This window comes from Podarcis erhardii, assembly GCF_964252035.2.
Source record: "Podarcis erhardii genome assembly, chromosome: 2".
NCBI lineage: Eukaryota > Metazoa > Chordata > Lepidosauria > Squamata > Lacertidae > Podarcis > Podarcis erhardii.
In genome coordinates, this window is record NC_138498.1 from 123,296,873 (window position 1) to 123,314,235 (window position 17,363).

The window sequence follows — 17,363 nt, forward strand, 5'->3', positions numbered from 1 at the left end:
TTTCTTCAACATTCCCACAGCAAGAAGGGTCCGCTAAATAAAAAGTATTTGGAAAAGGGAAGCGTGATCTGTAGGGGATTCTCCCACTGTCACTGCTGCCACTGCAGCCTCTCACTTACCTTCCTGCCCTGGCTTGTAGATGGGCTTGTCTGTCTGGACGAAGACCAGGCTCTCTGGGTTCCTGACCAGCACCTGTTTCCGGTCGTGGCCTATCATCAGCATCGTCTCCACCTCCACCGCCACCTCCACGGTGAGGGTGGCCTCAGAAGCACCGGAAGAGTTACTCAATCTGGGGACCTTGAAGAAGAGGGAGAAGGGGGAAGGCAGCAGCATTAGAGAAGAAAAGTCACTCGATCCAGGGACAGTCCACATACATATTGGCCTATTCCGACCTCTTTTTACTGAATGGTGACACAGACCATTCAGAATGTACGAAGATTCTTCACAACCGTGAGCAGGGCAGTGGGGTAGGGCAGAGGTCAGCAAACTTTTTCAGCAGGGGGCCGGTCCACTGTCCCTCAGACCTTGTGGGGGGCCGGACTATATTTTGAAAAATAATAATGAACAAGTTCCTATGCCCCACAAATAACCCAGAGATGCATTTTAAACAAAAGCACACATTCTACTCATGTAAAAACATGCTGATTCCCAGACCGTCCGTGGGCCGGATTTAGAAGGCGAATGGGCCAGATCCGGCCCCCGGGCCTTAGTTTGCCTACCCATGGGTAACAGTAACATTGTTCACGCTCTTGCTCAGGCTGCACAGAAAAAGCATATTGCTTCCTGAAATTCATTCTGATTGTACAGATAAAATATAACGGATAGAATTCTACAGGATGTGTTGCTCGTGTGTGAAGTCAGCCACAATCCAAGGATCCCCATGTTGGTGCGTGAGCTCATGGGTTTTCTTTTCTTTCTGCAGCAGAGTTCCTTTTACAGAAAAATTTTCCTGCATCTTTTACTTAGTGGAATTCCCATTACAGGAATACTGTCATACCTCAGGTTAAAGACGCTTCGGGTTACGCGATTTCAGGTTGTGCACTGCACCGAACCCAGAAGTACCGGAACTGGTTACTTCCAGGTTTTGGGGCTTGCGCCTGCACAGAAGCACTAAATCGTGCTTTGCACATGCGCAGAAGCGCCAAATCGCGGGTTGCGAACGCTGCGGGTTGCACACATGCTTCCCGCACGGATCACGTTCGCAACCCGAGCGTCCACCATACACACCATTTGGTTCTGTTTCTCAGAGCCTTTATTATTTACAAAACTTTACACCGGTCAAAAACAAATAAAACAACATGATCCTTTTCTCTTTTACCCATCCGGCCAGAGACCTAACGCTGACTCATTCACATACCCATTTACACTGACCCAGACTTAGTTGATCACATGCCCTAATAAGGACACCTGTTGCTGGGGAAATATTCCGTTGCCTAGCAACTTGTTCAAGACCATTTTCAAGTTTCTTCTAGAACATTCCAACACCCCAGGCATGCACCTCCAGGTGGTGGAGATGTCAGGCGCCATTGTGGCCCCCAGGCATCTTCATTTGGTCGTGAGGGGCCAACAGCCTGGCTAACTTCCAACACCGGCCCAACTCCAATGGGAGTTGCAGTCCAAAGCCTGGTGGAAATCTGCTAAATTCCTATGCCCCACAAATAACCCAGAGATGCGTTTTAAATAAAAGGACACATTCTACTCATGTAAAAACCCTTAGATTCCTGGACCGTCTGCGGGCCGGATTTAGAAGGCGATTGGGCCAGATCCGGTCCCCGGGCCTTAGTTTGCCTACCCATGGCATAGATCAGTGGGTTAGTGCATCCAGCTGTCAACCAGAAGGTTGGTTGTTCGAGCCCACCTTGGGGCGGCTGTGGGCGGGAGAAGAGGACTGCAGCATTGATTTACAGCAGGGGGTTGAGGGAGGTCACAGTTCAGAGATAGATGAACGAAAGAGTTGGGAAGTATTAGAAGAAGGGGGAGAGGAGGCAGAGGCAGAGGCAGAGCTGACACGTTGTCACTGGAGAGTATTTCTGACCCTCCCCCTTCTTCCAGAACGCAGCATTCATTAAGAGCGCAGGAACAACAGAATCAGAGACATTTGGCCACATGCGGCCACCGTAAAGGGAGATGCTGTTGCTCAGAAGGAGGAGCCCAGTTGGAGCAACGCCATTGTCAGGGCTTGTTGCATTCTTTTGTCTCTCGCTATTATGAATGAATAAACTCATTTAAAAAGTCTATGCATTTGTTTTCTTTGGCAAGTCTTGTCCTACAATGCCTCTGGGTTGTTGTTTTTTTACAAATGTCAAATTTATTCATGTATGCCACAACAGCGGCAAGAGTCTTGATAGCACAAAGATGGAAGAATGAGGAAACCCCGACAAAGGAACAGTGGCAAGAGAAATTGATGAACTATGCAGAACTGGCGAAGTTGACATCCAAATTGCGAGACAAGGACAACTGTGACTTTAAAGAAGAATGGGAACTTTATGCAAAGGATTTAAAAAGACAACAAAACGAATTGGACTCCTTGGCAGGTTTTCAATAAACATACACAAATTTATTGATTGACAACATGGTAGATAGGTAATATAAGGACTGATATAATTTTATAACATGCAGAGAATAACATGTGCTGAGAAATCAGAGAGAGGAGCTGAGGGAAGTCTTGGGGGAGAGGGAGGGTTTGATGGGGAGTGGGGAAAAAGGGGGGAAATAATGAATATGATATGTTTTGATATGTTGTTATGTTGAAATTGTGTGTGTGTGTGTGTGTGTGTATATATATATATATATATATATATATATATGCAGGTTTTGGTGTCCTCGGGTGTCTTCCCGTGTAAAAGTTGGGGTGTCTAGGCGACGTTTCGACGAGGTCTCACTCGTCATCTTCAGGCTGGTGCTTTCGGCTTCTTGTTACTGGAACAGAGCAGGATCTCAGTGTTTGAGTTCCTATAAATACTGTAGAGGGGGTGTGGTGTATAGCCTCCAATGTTCTGGGCAGAGAGGAAGTTCCCAGGCTAGTGTGCCTTTTCTTCTTTTGTTCCTTAATTACTTGAGAGATATCTTGAGTGATTTCTTGAGTGATATCCTGAGTACCACTTAGGTGGGTCATTAGGTGTGGATTAGTTGTTAAAGTCTTTGTGTCTTGACCTCTTGAACTTTGTGAAGAGTTTTCCTGAGAAGATGGCTGAACTGTACTTAGTTGTGCTCTGGCTTGGCTTCGTGTATAGGGGCGAGCTGTGGTTTTGTGGCTTGTGTCAGCCAGATCTGTGTAGGGATTGCAGGGGGGTGCAGCATCCGGAGGTGCCACCATGGATTGGCTACTGGATGGTGTCTGTAATTCATCTGTGGAGAGGGTCTTGGTTTGGGTCCAGTTGGAAAACCAAGGGATCTATGAAATACCCTGCAAAGTCTGCCCAGCCACGTACATTGGACAAACAAACAGACGAATAAATGCACGTATCGCAGAACACAAGAATGCCGTCAAAAAAGAAGAAAAAACTTCCTCTCTTTTCCAACACATGAAAGAAACAGGACACGAAATTAATTTTGCAGATTCCAAATTGCTCTTTAACACGGAACATCACCACAAGAGAATAATCATGGAAGCCATCGAGATAGAGAAACACCCTCACAACATGAACAAGCGTGACGACACATCCCGCTTGCCAGACATCTGGAAATTAGCCCTCCCCACAAAAACTGACACCAGATCCAGAGGCACACAGAACGCCAACACCAATCAACCACACCAGACCCAAACCAAGACCCTCTCCACAGATGAATTACAGACACCATCCAGTAGCCAATCCATGGTGGCACCTCCGGATGCTGCACCCCCCTGCAATCCCTACACAGATCTGGCTGACACAAGCCACAAAACCACAGCTCGCCCCTATACACGAAGCCAAGCCAGAGCACAACTAAGTACAGTTCAGCCATCTTCTCAGGAAAACTCTTCACAAAGTTCAAGAGGTCAAGACACAAAGACTTTAACAACTAATCCACACCTAATGACCCACCTAAGTGGTACTCAGGATATCACTCAAGAAATCACTCAAGATATCTCTCAAGTAATTAAGGAACAAAAGAAGAAAAGGCACACTAGCCTGGGAACTTCCTCTCTGCCCAGAACATTGGAGGCTATACACCACACCCCCTCTACAGTATTTATAGGAACTCAAACACTGAGATCCTGCTCTGTTCCAGTAACAAGAAGCCGAAAGCACCAGCCTGAAGATGACGAGTGAGACCTCGTCGAAACGTCGCCTAGACACCCCAACTTTTACACGGGAAGACACCCGAGGACACCAAAACCTGCATTCCTGTACCCGTGAAAATCTACGAAAGCAAATATATATATATATATATATATGAGAGACTCTGCCTTGTTTTCTCTGCTCTTGCTGCAGCTGAGGGAGGAATAGCTTTCCTTTTTTTAAAAAATAATTTTTATTAACAGGCCAATCACATCACATTATTCAAATCACATTAGTTCCAGATTATACGGCCAAATTTTAAATTTTGTTAAGGGTACCCATACATCAAGCTCGGCACGAGTCCAAAATTCCGGATAGCTCCAGGCATCACATATTTTACTGCTTTAAATTAGACAGTTCTATCCAGTTCGATCTGGATAGTCCTTTATTACTTTCTTTCTCATCTTGTTGTTATCATATATTCCTTTCTTTGCGATCTCGGATGGTTCTCACAAGCAGACTGGAAACTGGCATCTCTGTGTGGGTTTTGTACTCTTCAAAAACTATCTCACTCAGGGACAGCCTCTGTTCGTCTCTTCCATAAACAAAGTTAACCTTCGGTCTGTCCTTTATTTTTCCTCAGGCTAGCCAGATATATCAAACAGATCGGGGGGCTCTGTCAGGTCAAATTTGCATTCCAACACTCCTTCTCTTTCAAACGATCCTGATTCTCCTCCCCCCTGTTCTTCTTTCTCCGGCAAGCCTGTCTTGGCGAGACGCCATTTTTTAACTGCGTCATAAAATTTTTCCTCTTCCTCACCGTTCACCAGTCTTCTCTTCTGTTGTAATCCATCCCCACACAGTTCTTAAAATCTTGCTTATGATTGATAAAAACGCGACGATCTTATTTCTTTCTGGGGTGAAGGGTTATTAATATCACATCGTGTAAAGAAAAAAAGGTTTTTTCCTCCACCCACCCCCTTCGTTCCAAACATACAGTCTCCTAGTGGTGATTCATCAAAAGATTTCCTTATCCATCCGTCACTCCCGGTCACAGAGATCCATTAATCAGCAGCCTTATCTCGAGCTTTACTTGATGTATGTGCTTCAGCTTCCTTTCCAATCGTATGTTTCCAATTATAATTCCGAGCTGAAGCAACCAGCACGCGCTAATTGGAATCGACGTCAGGAAGAGCTGACTTCACCGAGGGCTCGTGCCAAGTGTTCGACACCCCCATCTCTTGGATCAGGGGGTGCATTGTGAACACCGCTGGCAAGACAGGGTCCCCCACATCCTGGGGGGGGGAGGGAAGGCTGCATACTTCCCATAGCAGCCCCTTAATTACCTTGTATGGGTCAGAGAGATGTTATTGTCGGCCATCTTCCAACGCGCCACCTAGTGGCCCCCGGGAGGAATAGCTTTCCTGAAGCCTTGACACCCAGCTAGTTTGGGACTGAATTCAGGGAGGGATAGGTAATCCTTGGGTTGACCAAGAGCAGGGCAACCAGGTTGGAGGGCTTCGGATCAAAGGCCACAGGTGGGGATGGGCATGGTCCTCCTTAGGATGGAGTCCAAAATCCTGGAGAGCTGCTGCTAAGTCAGTTCCGAGCTGGACAGGCCCGTGTTCTGACTTGGGATAAGGCAGCTTCCTACGAGACCACAACAATCCTGCTTTTCCTTGGGAAAATGCCCAGACATCTTGATCAGTAACAGAAAACAAAATGGTTGCGCCTCGAGGTCCCCAAGCCACCCCTAAATAAATTCACACTTCACACCATAATTTTTGTTTAAGGTTTTTGTTTTTGTTTTTGTTTTTATTTTTATAATTTTTTTATTAAGGTTTTTACATTACAAAAAATAAAAAGAGAAAAGAGAAAAAAGAGAAAAAGAAAAAATACAAATTAAAAATTGTTAAAAACAGTCAATCTTTCCATCACATTATTTTTCATTAACATGTTTCTCAGACCTCCTCATACCTCCCTTTTTTGTATTCCAAATCAAATTATTAATTCAACAATTTCTTTCCCTCTTTACGCTACCCAAATCTTATTTTTAAATTATTACAATCTTGAATTTTTACTTGTATAAACTCATTTTTTCATATTCTTTTAACCCATTACAGCTAGAAACCACTTAGTTCCAATCCAACATTGTTCTAACATTCATTAATTTTGTAATGTCTCTGTAAGTAGTCTTTAAATTTCTTCCAGTCTTCTTCCACTGACTCTTCTCCCTGATCTCGAATCCTGCCAGTCATTTCCGCTAATTCCATGTAGTCTGTCACCTTCATCTGCCATTCTTCCAAAGTGGGTAGATCTTGTGTCTTCCAATATTTTGCGATAAGTATTCTTGCTGCTGTTGTGGCATACATAAAGAAAGTTCTATCCTTCTTTAACACCGATTGGTCGACTATGCCCAGAAGAAAGGCCTCTGGTTTCTTCAAAGGGGTATATTTAAATACCTTTTCCGGTTCATTATATATCACCTCCCAGAAAGACCTTAATCCTTGGGCACGTCCACCAAAGGTGAAAAAATGTGCCTTCATTTTCTCTACATTTCCAACATTTATTATCGGGCCAATGATAAATTTTTGCAAGCTTGACTGGGGTCATGTACCACCTATAGATCATTTTCATAATATTCTCTCTTAGGGCATTACATGCCGTAAATTTCAAGCCAGTGTTCCACAACTGTTCCCAGTCAGCAAACATAATATTATGTCCAACATCTTGTGCCCATTTAATCATAGCGGATTTAACCGTTTCATCCTGAGTGTTCCATTTCAACAGCAAGTTATACATCCTTGACAAATTCTTAGTTTTGGGTTCTAACAATTCTGTTTCTAATTTTGATTTTTCCACCTGGAAGCCAATTTTCTTATCCAAATTATATGCCTCCATTATCTGATAATAGTGAAACCAGTCTCGCACTTTATCTTTTAATTTCTCAAAACTCTGCAATTTCAATTTATCTCCTTCTTGTTCCAAAATTTCCCAATATTTCGGCCACTTGGCCTCCATATTGAGCCTTTTCAGAGCTTTCGCTTCCATCGGTGACAGCCACTTTGGGGTTTTGTTTTCCAATAAATCCTTATATCTAATCCAAACATTAAACAATGCTTTCCTAACAATATGGTTTTTAAATGCTTTATGCGCTTTGATCTTATCATACCACAGATATGCATGCCATCCAAATACATTGTTAAAACCTTCCAAATCCAAAGTGTCTGTGTTTTCAAAAAGTAGCCAATCCTTCAGCCAGCAGAAAGCTGCTGATTCATAATAAAGTTTAAAGTCTGGCAGGGCAAACCCACCTCTTTCCTTTGCATCCGTTAATATTTTAAATTTTATTTGCCCTGCCAGACAAATCTTGAAATATCTCCGTGCCACTTCTTGAAACAATCCATCTTGTCCACAATTTGCAATGCCTGAAACAAAAACAACATTCTAGGCAATACATTCATTTTTATAGCAGCAATACGGCCCAACAAAGAAAGCTTCAAATTTGACCATATTTCTAAATCTTTTTTCACTTCACCCCAGCATTTTTCATAGTTATCTTTAAATAAGTTCCCATTTTTTGCTGTCATATTGATTCCCAAGTATTTAACTTTCTTAACCACTTTTAAATCTGTCATATTCTGAAACCTCTCTCTCTCAATTTGTGTTAATTTTTTCTCTAAAACCTTGGTTTTGGACTTATTCAATTTAAACCCAGCGACCTGACCAAATTCTTGAATCAGTTCTAAAACCCTTTTAGTACTAGATTCTGGCTCCTGTAACGTCAATACTAAGTCATCTGCAAATGCTCTCAGTTTGTACTGTCTAGCTCCGACCTGTATACCTTTAACCAACTGGTCCCTTCTAATCATGTTCAGCAAAACCTCCAGAACTGATATAAAAAGCAATGGGGAAATTGGGCAACCTTGTCGTGTCCCTTTTTCTATTTTAAATTCTTCCGTCACCACATTGTTCACAATTAATTTTGCCTTTTGTTCTGAATATATTGCATTTATACCATTTTCAAAACCTTGGCCTACCCCCATACCCTGTAAATTCTTTTTCATAAAAGTCCAAGAAATGTTGTCAAAGGCTTTCTCCGCATCCACAAATATCAAAACTGCCTTTGTATTTATATCCTCTTGCAATTTCTCTAGGATATTAATTATATTTCTCACATTATCAGAAAGGTGTCTTCCTGGGAGAAAGCCCGCTTGGTCTTTATGTATCTCTTCCACTAATACTCTTTTTAGTCTTTTAGCTAAAATGTCCGCAAAAAATTTGTAATCCACATTAAGCAGTGATATGGGGCGATAGTTCTTAAGCTGAGTCTTTTCAGTCTCTGTTTTCGGTACAAGTGTAATGTATGCTTCCTTCCACGACTCTGGTGCCAATCTCCCCTGCATTATTTCATTACAGACTTCTTTCAAGGGTTGCACTAACCATTCCTTCAAAGATCTGTAATATCTAGAAGTCAGTCCATCCGGTCCTGGAGATTTACCCAATTGCATATTCTGGATGGCACCTTCTATCTCCTGTTCAATTATTTTATCACTCAGCATTAATTTATTTCCTTGAGAGATTTTTTGTAATCCGTTTTTCTTCAAAAATCGGTCTAAGTCAATTTCTCTCTGTGGCCCTTGTGTATATAGTTGTTTAAAGTACCTCTGGAAACAATTTCTGATCTCGGCTGGGTTCTGTATATTCCTTCCTTCCACTTCTAAATTTATAATTGTATTTTGTTTTTGTCTTTTTTTCATTTGCCAAGCCAACAGTTTCCCACATTTGTTAGCTGACTCAAATGTCTTTTGTCTCATTTGTTTAATTTTCCATTCAGTCTCTTGGTTTGTCATTTTCATGAGTTCCACTTGATATAACTTTATTTCTCTCAAAATCTCCTGCGACTTGGGTTTTGCTCTCAATTTTTTTTCACCTTCCTTTATTTTCTCCAAATTTTTTTCCTTCTTCTCATTCTGGATTCTCTTTTTTAGTGCATTCTGTTGTATCAAGAACCCTCTCATAACCGCCTTGCTAGCATCCCAGATTAATTTTTGTTTAAGGTTTTTGGCATAATTTTAGCCACAACTTTATTAAAATGCAAACAATGTGAGTGGTTGCTTAGGCATTGGTTACGACTACCTGTCCCTGCCCAGGGACAGAACTGACATCCGCGAGCCTGCAAAGTCAGTAAGGGGAAACATTTTATGGGGAGTAGACGGAGTTGGGTGCCAGACCCCCCACCTCTCCCCAAATGCTCCCAGGGGCTCTTGCGTGGCCCTATCCCCCTTGACAGGGGTGCGGACAAAAGCGTGGTGAGCCCCTGGATTCCTTTAATGGAAACCCTTGCAGCAACAGCACTGGAGGGGCAGGCACAGCCAATCCATACCCCTTCACCAACCAGTTTTTCCTAAAACCAATGCCTAACCGCAACCTTGCAAGTTGTGACAATTTGCTACGCAGTAGGCAAAAACCAAACGGCACCAGCCAATCAGCCAAATGGACAAAATTCCTACCAGGCCCCTGCCCCAAAAGCAGACGACCCATGACAGGCATAGCCCTATACGGCCTAGGACCCTCGTACCTACGGGACCGCCTCTCCTGGTATGCCCTACAGAGAAACCTACGGTCTGCAAATAATAACATCCTCAAGGTCCCAGGCCTCAGAGAGGTTAGGCTGGCCTCAACTAGAGCCAGGGCCTTCTCGGCTGCGGCTCCAATCTGGTGGAACGCTCTGTCACAAGAGACTAGGGCCCTGCGGGACCTGACATCCTTCCGCAGGGCCTGCAAGACAGAGTTGTTCCACCAGGCCTTTGGTCAGGGCGCAGCCTGACTCCCTCCTCTGGCAACCTGCTTAGAATCTTGCTTAATTAGTTGCCATTAATTTGATTTTAATTGATTTTTATAATGTAATATTTTTAGAATGTGTGAATATTTGATTGTTTGATTGTTGATTGTTGTTAGCCGCCCTGAGCCCGGCTTCGGCTGGGGAGGGCGGGATATAAATAAAATTTATTATTATTATTATTATTATTATTATAGCAAGGTCAAACGCAAAAAACACCCTAAAATTAGGGAGGGTGGGCAGGTGATCCGATGCTCGCAGCGAAAAGAGGAAGCAGTGAATATATTCAACCCAGGCTGTCACTCAAAGGCAACATTAAACTCTCCAAAGCAACCTGAGGAGTCCAATCACACTTTGGGCCGACCCAACCCACTTGCCCAGCAACAGGGGTGTCTGGTTAACCCCACCGCAACCCGTGCTCTCCATGAAGGAGAACATGCTTGAGTGAGGAGCAACTCACCCGGAATGGGATGCACTGGAACAGATCTGTCTTGGACACCACATGGCTGGTGCGAGTCTCTGCTAGATTTCCCAGGGTGATGCTCACTGTCACTGGCTTGTTCAGGTCACTCACATGGACACAGATCTTCTCGGTGGTTTCTGCCTGGATGACGAAGGGTACCAGCACCAAGTGGTGCCTGGGGGGGAAAGGGGAATGAGGAACATAGAATCATAGAATCTTAGATATATTTTTAATCTTTGTTGGAAGCTGCCCAGAGTGGCTGGGGAAGCCCAGCCAGATGGGTGGGGTACAAATAATAAATTATTATAATAAATTATGAATATTAGAGTTTGAAGGGACCCCGAGGGTCCTCTGGTCCAACCCCATGCATTACAGAATCTCATCTAAAGACTCCATGACAGGTGGCCATCCAATCTCTGCTTAAAAACCTCCAAAGAAGGACAGTTCCCCAGGGAGACCATTCCACTGCCCAACAGCTCTTGCTGTCAGAAAGCTCTTCCTGATGTTTCGTTGGAATCTCCTTGAAGCCATGGGTTCGAGTCCTACCCTCCAGAGCAGGAGAAAACAAGCCTGTTCCTTCTTCCATGTGACAGCGCTTAAGATAGCTGAAGAGGGCTATGGCTCATCACAGGTGGCTACAACCCATGTTGTTTTGTTTAAGATGAGACTTTTATGTCCCTTCCAAAATAATAGAAATGCAATACCGCACAGAGTAGCACCAAATACAGCAAAAGTACTATTAGCCCAGAAATGGAAGCAAGAAGAAATTCCGACGAAAGAAGAATGGCAGACGAAATTAATGGACTATGCAGAATTGGACAAAATGACAGAAAGAGTTTGAAACCTGCGGGACCAGAGATTTACAGAAGATTGGAAGAAGTATATGAATTATTTGAAGAGCAACTGTAATCAACAAATTATGCTAGTTTTGTAAGGAGAAATATACAAAGTGTTACAAAGTAGAAAAAGATAGAGATACTGGTTATAAGTTTGAAATGTAATAGGGAAAATAAGAAATGCACGCTAAGATTGGAAAATTTTCAGACAGGGCTGATGGAAGTCAAAAACATTGAATAAGATGTAAAAGTATGTTTAATTATTGTTGAAAATGGGATGTTAAAAAACTAATAAAAAGAGAAAGAGTAGTGCCAAATAGAAAAGAAATTTGGTCCCTTTCCAACTCTACAATTCCATGGCTCTAATTTATATAATTAAGCGAATTTTCTCTCGAGAAGTTTGTGGAAAGCACAGGGAGAGAAGGGGAAGGGGAAGATGTCTAGGCAAGCAGCTTACGGTAATGTGCTAGGTGCCGAGGTGTCCCCCAGAAGAAGGAACAGCAGGAAGAGAAAGGTGCTGGGTCCTCCAAGGATCTGGCCCTTCTCCATCATTCAGCCGTGGGCAAGCGAGATGGTGGCGGCGGAGGCTGGCTCTCGGCTGCTGCTGTTGCTGCTCCCACATCGACCTTCATACTGGCTCTCTTTGCAAGGCGGAGGAGATAAAAGAGGCCAGGGGGCTGGGACTGTGCTGGAGCAACGGGGAAGGGAAGCTGCAACACCCCACAGAAGGGGCCTGTGCCAAGCAAACAGAGTAAAGAGGTCACTGGCAGGGCCTCCTACGCAAGGCAATGGCCTGCATTTCAACCAGGTGCAGGGAAAGCAACGCCAAGTGCCTGGAAGAAGATTTGTTTGGCCCCAGATTTATCTTTCTGCAGAGTCATGGAATTGTAGGGTTGGAAGAGACCGAAAGGCTCATCTGGTTCATTTATTACCACAGTGGAATCTCGGTTTTCAAGCATCTTGGAAGCCGGATGTTTAGGAACCCAAACGCCGACAACCCGGAAGTAAAGGCTTCTGTTTTCAAACGCGCCTCAGAAGTCAAACGGCTTCCAAGGCGAGTTTTTCAATTTTCTCAGTGAAAATTGCCGGCAGACCTTTGTGTCTTGGTTGTCGAACGTTTCGGAAGTTGAACGGTCTTCTAGAATGGATTATGTTTGACAACCGAGGTTCCACTGTATAATAATAATAATAATAATAATAATAATAATAATAATAATAATGAATTATTTATATCCCGCCCTCCTCAGCTGAAGCCGGGCTCATTATTATTATTACCTTTTATTTTGACAAAGCAATAATAATAAAAAAATAAAAATAAAAATGTGCACCCCACCACTGAAACCATTCCATTGTAACTATCCAACCTCCCAAAATTTCAGCACCTCTTTGCGATGGTTTGACCCCTTTTCGTTTTAACAGTACAAATTCTACAAATACCTTCCTCAAAATAATTTATCCTGCATATTCCCCGTCTTACCTTAATAGCACATATTAATTTCTCATGAATGGCCAAATCCCACACCTCTTTATACCATTCTTCCGTTTTATATTGACTTTCTGCTTTCTAGCTATAATAAGTCGTGCAGCTGTCAGTAAATGTCTGAGCAAGTCCTTCCTAGACTGCAAACCTTCCACTCCATGGTAAATTGATAATAATGCTACCTCTGGACTTTTGGTCAGCTTTAACCCAGTGCATCTAGCCCACTTTTATGTGTTTTATGAGAGCCAGTGTGGTGCAGTGGTTAAGAGCGGTGGACTCAAAATCTGGGGAACTGGGTTCGTGTCTCCACTCCTCCACATGCAGCTGCTGGGTGACCTTGGGCCAGTCACACTTCTCTGAAGTCTCTCAGCCCCACTCACCCCAAAGAGTATTTGTTGTGGGGGAGGAAGGGAAAGGAGATTGTTAGCCGCTTTGAGACTCCTTAAAGGGAGTGAAAGGCGGGATATCAAATCCAAACTCTGTTTCAAGCGCTCTATTTCTCCAAATATCTGGCACAATGGAACGAGGAAATTTATGCAGTACCAGACTCCCTCCATCATCAAACTCACTCTGAAAATGGGCTATTTGCAGTAAGGAAAGTGATGAGGAAATACAGCGGGAAATGTGGGGCAACCATTGCTTGACTCAACGCTGTATTGCCTTCTCACAAAGAAGTGAACGCTCAATAAACAGGTAGTACGGAAACAGCTCTCCTCTTAAGGTGTTCAGTGACGCTTTTGTAAGGGCCTTTTCACCCTCTTCCAGGATGGAGAGGTGGGGCTGTTCACTGAAGCAAGGAAGCGGAAGCGTCAGAGTTTAGAAATATCTAAAAAATATATATCTGCATGGTGCCTGGGGAACAACTTGCACCTTAATATCAGCAAGACAAAGGAGATGGTGTTGGACTTTCAGAGGAAGAGAGGAGAACTAGCCCCCCTGTACATCGGGGAGGGCTGTGTGGAGAGAGTCTCTTCCTTTAAATTCCTAGGAGTTTATCTCAGTGAAAATCTTACTTGGAAAATAAATACAACCCAGGTGGTTAAGAAAGCCCAACAGAGACTCCATCTCCTCAGAGTATTGCGAAAGAACGATGTCAATCAACATCTGATGATCTCCTTCTACCGGTCCACAACAGAAAGTGTCCTTTCATACTGCATCACAGAGTGGTACTCTGGTTTGACATCATCTGATAGGAAGTGCCTACAGAGGGTGGTGAATACAGCACAAGATATTATGGGCTGTCCCGTGAATCTGCTGGATAAAATAGCGGAAGAACGTTGCCTCAGGAGAGTGAGGAAAATTCTCAGGGATGATTCACACCCTGGCCGGCACTTTCTTGATCTCCTGCCCTCAGGCAGAAGATATAGAAGCATGACTAGTCGCACCAACAGGGTAAAGAACAGCTTCTATCCGTGGGCTGTTAGGCTGCTGAGTGAAAAGATAACAACAGGGCAACTGACTTTTGGGTTTGGTGGGTGTGCGTCAGTAAATGAGGGGAATTAAGACTAAGAGGTGAGTGGGGGGTGCTCGTGTAATCTCACTGTATACAAGTTGTACAAGGGACAATAAAGTGTAAAGTATAGGTGAGAAAGTCCACTGGGATCAGCTCTTCCCTCTCCCCTGCCCCATGGAGGGCTATAGGTCACTTCTAGAGAGTATATACCAAGTTGGTTTCTGAGGGAAGAGCAAAAGCATTGCGTTGGAAGATTCAGGACAGATAAAGTACTTCGCACGGGACAAAGTTAATCTGTGGAACTCACTCCCACAGGAGGCGGTGATGGAAGAGGTTAGACATTTCATGGAGGAGCGGGCTATTGATGGCTATAGAGGGAACTGAGGGGAGAGAGACTTTCTGCTGGTCATCAGGCAATGGCTTTTCCACCTGCCTTGCCCCCCCCCAGCCCAGGGAGCCTTTCCCAGACTATGACTTCAAGAACAGAAGAAGCAGCTGGCAGAGAGAGGAGTTCAGGGATGTTTTTTAAGAAATAATTTTATAAGTTCTAAATATGGAAACAATGAGGAGAGGCAGGACTGAGATTTGGAGATATGCTTCAAGGTCCAGACTATGGGAGGTCCCAAAAATTAATAATTATAATTTGGATGATAATTTGGCCTTTTTTATTTTAGTTTTTTATTTTAATTGGATTATGATTTGATATGTTAATTGGATGTTTTTTATTGGAAAGTTAATAAAAATGATTTAACAACAAAAAAGAAAGAAAGAATTTTATATGTTCTATGTCCTTGTTTCTCCATTTGATCTTTTTACATGTTTTGCGGCATTTATTTTTTCTCTCATATATTTTACTTAAATCTTACATTACTACAATGTTACAATTAAAAGAAAACCATCATTTAACATTTTTGCATTACATTCTGTATATATATATATATATATCCAATTATCCTTGATCGATTTCACCCTTTTATATCCCTGTGGTATTTCATGCATTGTGATTTGCAGGTATTTTCATTGAATAGATTAGTAATTCTTTACTGTAACTGATAAGCACAAACTGTTTAATTATTATTTGCTGATGTTTAATTTCACTGTTTACTATTGGATTCTAATGGATTATTGAATGTTGCTTTGATTAACAAGTTGTTTATTTTAAAGTTATTGTGACTTTATTGGATCAGATTGCTGCTATTAATGTTTTATCATTTTTATATGTGTTGGAAGCCGCCTAGATTGGCTGGAGCAAGCCAGCCAGATGTGCGGGGTATAAACAAACAAACAAACAAACAAACAAACAAACAAACAACAAGCCATGGTGGCTCTGCTCTCCCTGCATGGTCATAAACGCTCCTGCGTACCAGTCGCCGCTTGGGCCAGTTCCAGCAAGGCTCTTCCTATGTATTTTCTTCTTTCACAATTCTCTTTTTTAAATATTAATATTAAACAATACATATTCAAACATAGAAAAAAACAATAGAGTTGACTTCCCCCATTCCCTTCCTCGGTTCTATTGTTTATCATATTGCATGTCTATTTTAAATTATAAAATCATTAAAATTACTTATCGTCCAGTCATAATATCTCAAAATCCTTCTAATGTATTAACCTGTGTACATTGCTTCTGTATATATGCAGTAAAGGCCTTCCAATCTTCTTTAAATTCTCTGTCGTCTCTTCCTCTTAGTTTCATTGTCATTTTTGCCATTTCAGCATATTCCATTAATTTCACTTGCCAATCTTCTTTAGATGGGACACCTTTTTCTTTCCAATATTGTGCTAATACAGTGGTACCTCGGGTTAAGTACTTAATTCGTTCAAGAGGTCCGTTCTTAACCAGAAACTGTTCTTAACCTGAAGCACCACTTTAGCTAATGGGGCCTCCTGCTGCCGCTGCGCCGCTGGAGCCCGATTTCTGTACTTATCCTGAAGCAAAGTTCTTAACCTGAAGCACTATTTCTGGGTTAGCAGAGTGTGTAACCTGAAGCGTATGTAACCTGAAGTGTATGTAACCCGAGGTACCACTGTAGTATTTGTGTGGCTGTTGTTGCATATTTGAATAAGAATTTTTGCAGTCTTGGTATATCCACTACTGTAATACCAAGTAGGAAAGCTCCTGGTTTTTAAACAAATGTTATTTTAAACATCTTCTTCAATTCATTATAAATCATTTCCCAGTACTTCTTAGCAATTTTGCAATCCCACCACATATGAAAAAATGTCCCTTCTGCTGATTTACATTTCCAACACTTTCTTTATTTTTATACATTTTTTTCTAATTTTACTGGAGTTAGATATCTGTACATCATTTTCATATACAGTGGTGCCTCGCAAGACGAAATTAATTCGTTCCGTGAATTTTTTCATCTTGCGATTTTTTCGTCTTGCGAAGCACGGACTTTGGAAAAGCTTCAAAAATCACCAAAGTCTTCAAAAACCTCAAAAAAGGCTACCACACCGCGTGCTATGAGTTGCTCCTCGAAGTGAATGCACGGTTTTAAGAAAAAGGAAACTTGCAAGACTTTCCTTTAATCGCCACACATGCAGTAAATTTTATTTCAGTCTTCCACCTGTATATTGTGTCCCACATCTTGTGTCCTTCATTCACAATTCTCAGTGAAGTGTAAGTGGATTCCCACGAGGCAAGACACAGTGATAACAGCAAGAACCTTTATTGAACTACATAACTGGGAAACAGGGGCCAAGCAACTGCTTATATACAATCCTGAAAGCGTGGGCCACTCCCACTCCCAACGTGATTGGCTGTCTAAACTTCCAAGCTGCGAATCATGACTCAGAGTTCAAGGGCCAATGGCAGAGGCCCAAATCCTGAAATGTTCTGTGATTGGACATCATGTGTTGAATCAGAACACAGGAGCTCAGAATCCTTAGTCCAGACTCAAGCTCAGGCAAGGACAGAACACTGAATACACAACACTCAACACCTTCCCTCTCCTTATCAAATAGAGAAAAGCCTGCAGAGCTTTCCTGAGTGGCTGCAATTCCTACACTGCAGGGGGCTGGACTGGATGACCATTTAGGTCCCTTCCAGCTGCACAATTTTATGATTCTGCGGTACCGTTT

At 42.7% G+C, this 17,363-nt stretch overlaps 1 protein-coding gene across 1 annotated transcript in view; it reads right to left on the minus strand.

Moving 5' to 3' along the window:
* Positions 1–11,972, minus strand: part of LOC309335226 (alpha-2-macroglobulin-like) — a 65,922-nt gene extending 53,950 nt beyond the window's left edge. The window contains exons 1-3 of the mRNA XM_081850100.1: positions 11,801–11,972; positions 10,505–10,682; positions 120–297 (exon numbers count right to left, since the gene is read on the minus strand). Of these exons, the coding sequence (XP_081706226.1) occupies positions 120–297; positions 10,505–10,682; positions 11,801–11,895 (451 nt within the window). The 5' untranslated portion in view covers positions 11,896–11,972. The remainder of the gene's footprint in view (positions 1–119; positions 298–10,504; positions 10,683–11,800) is intronic.
* Between the last annotated feature and the right edge of the window lie 5,391 nt (positions 11,973–17,363).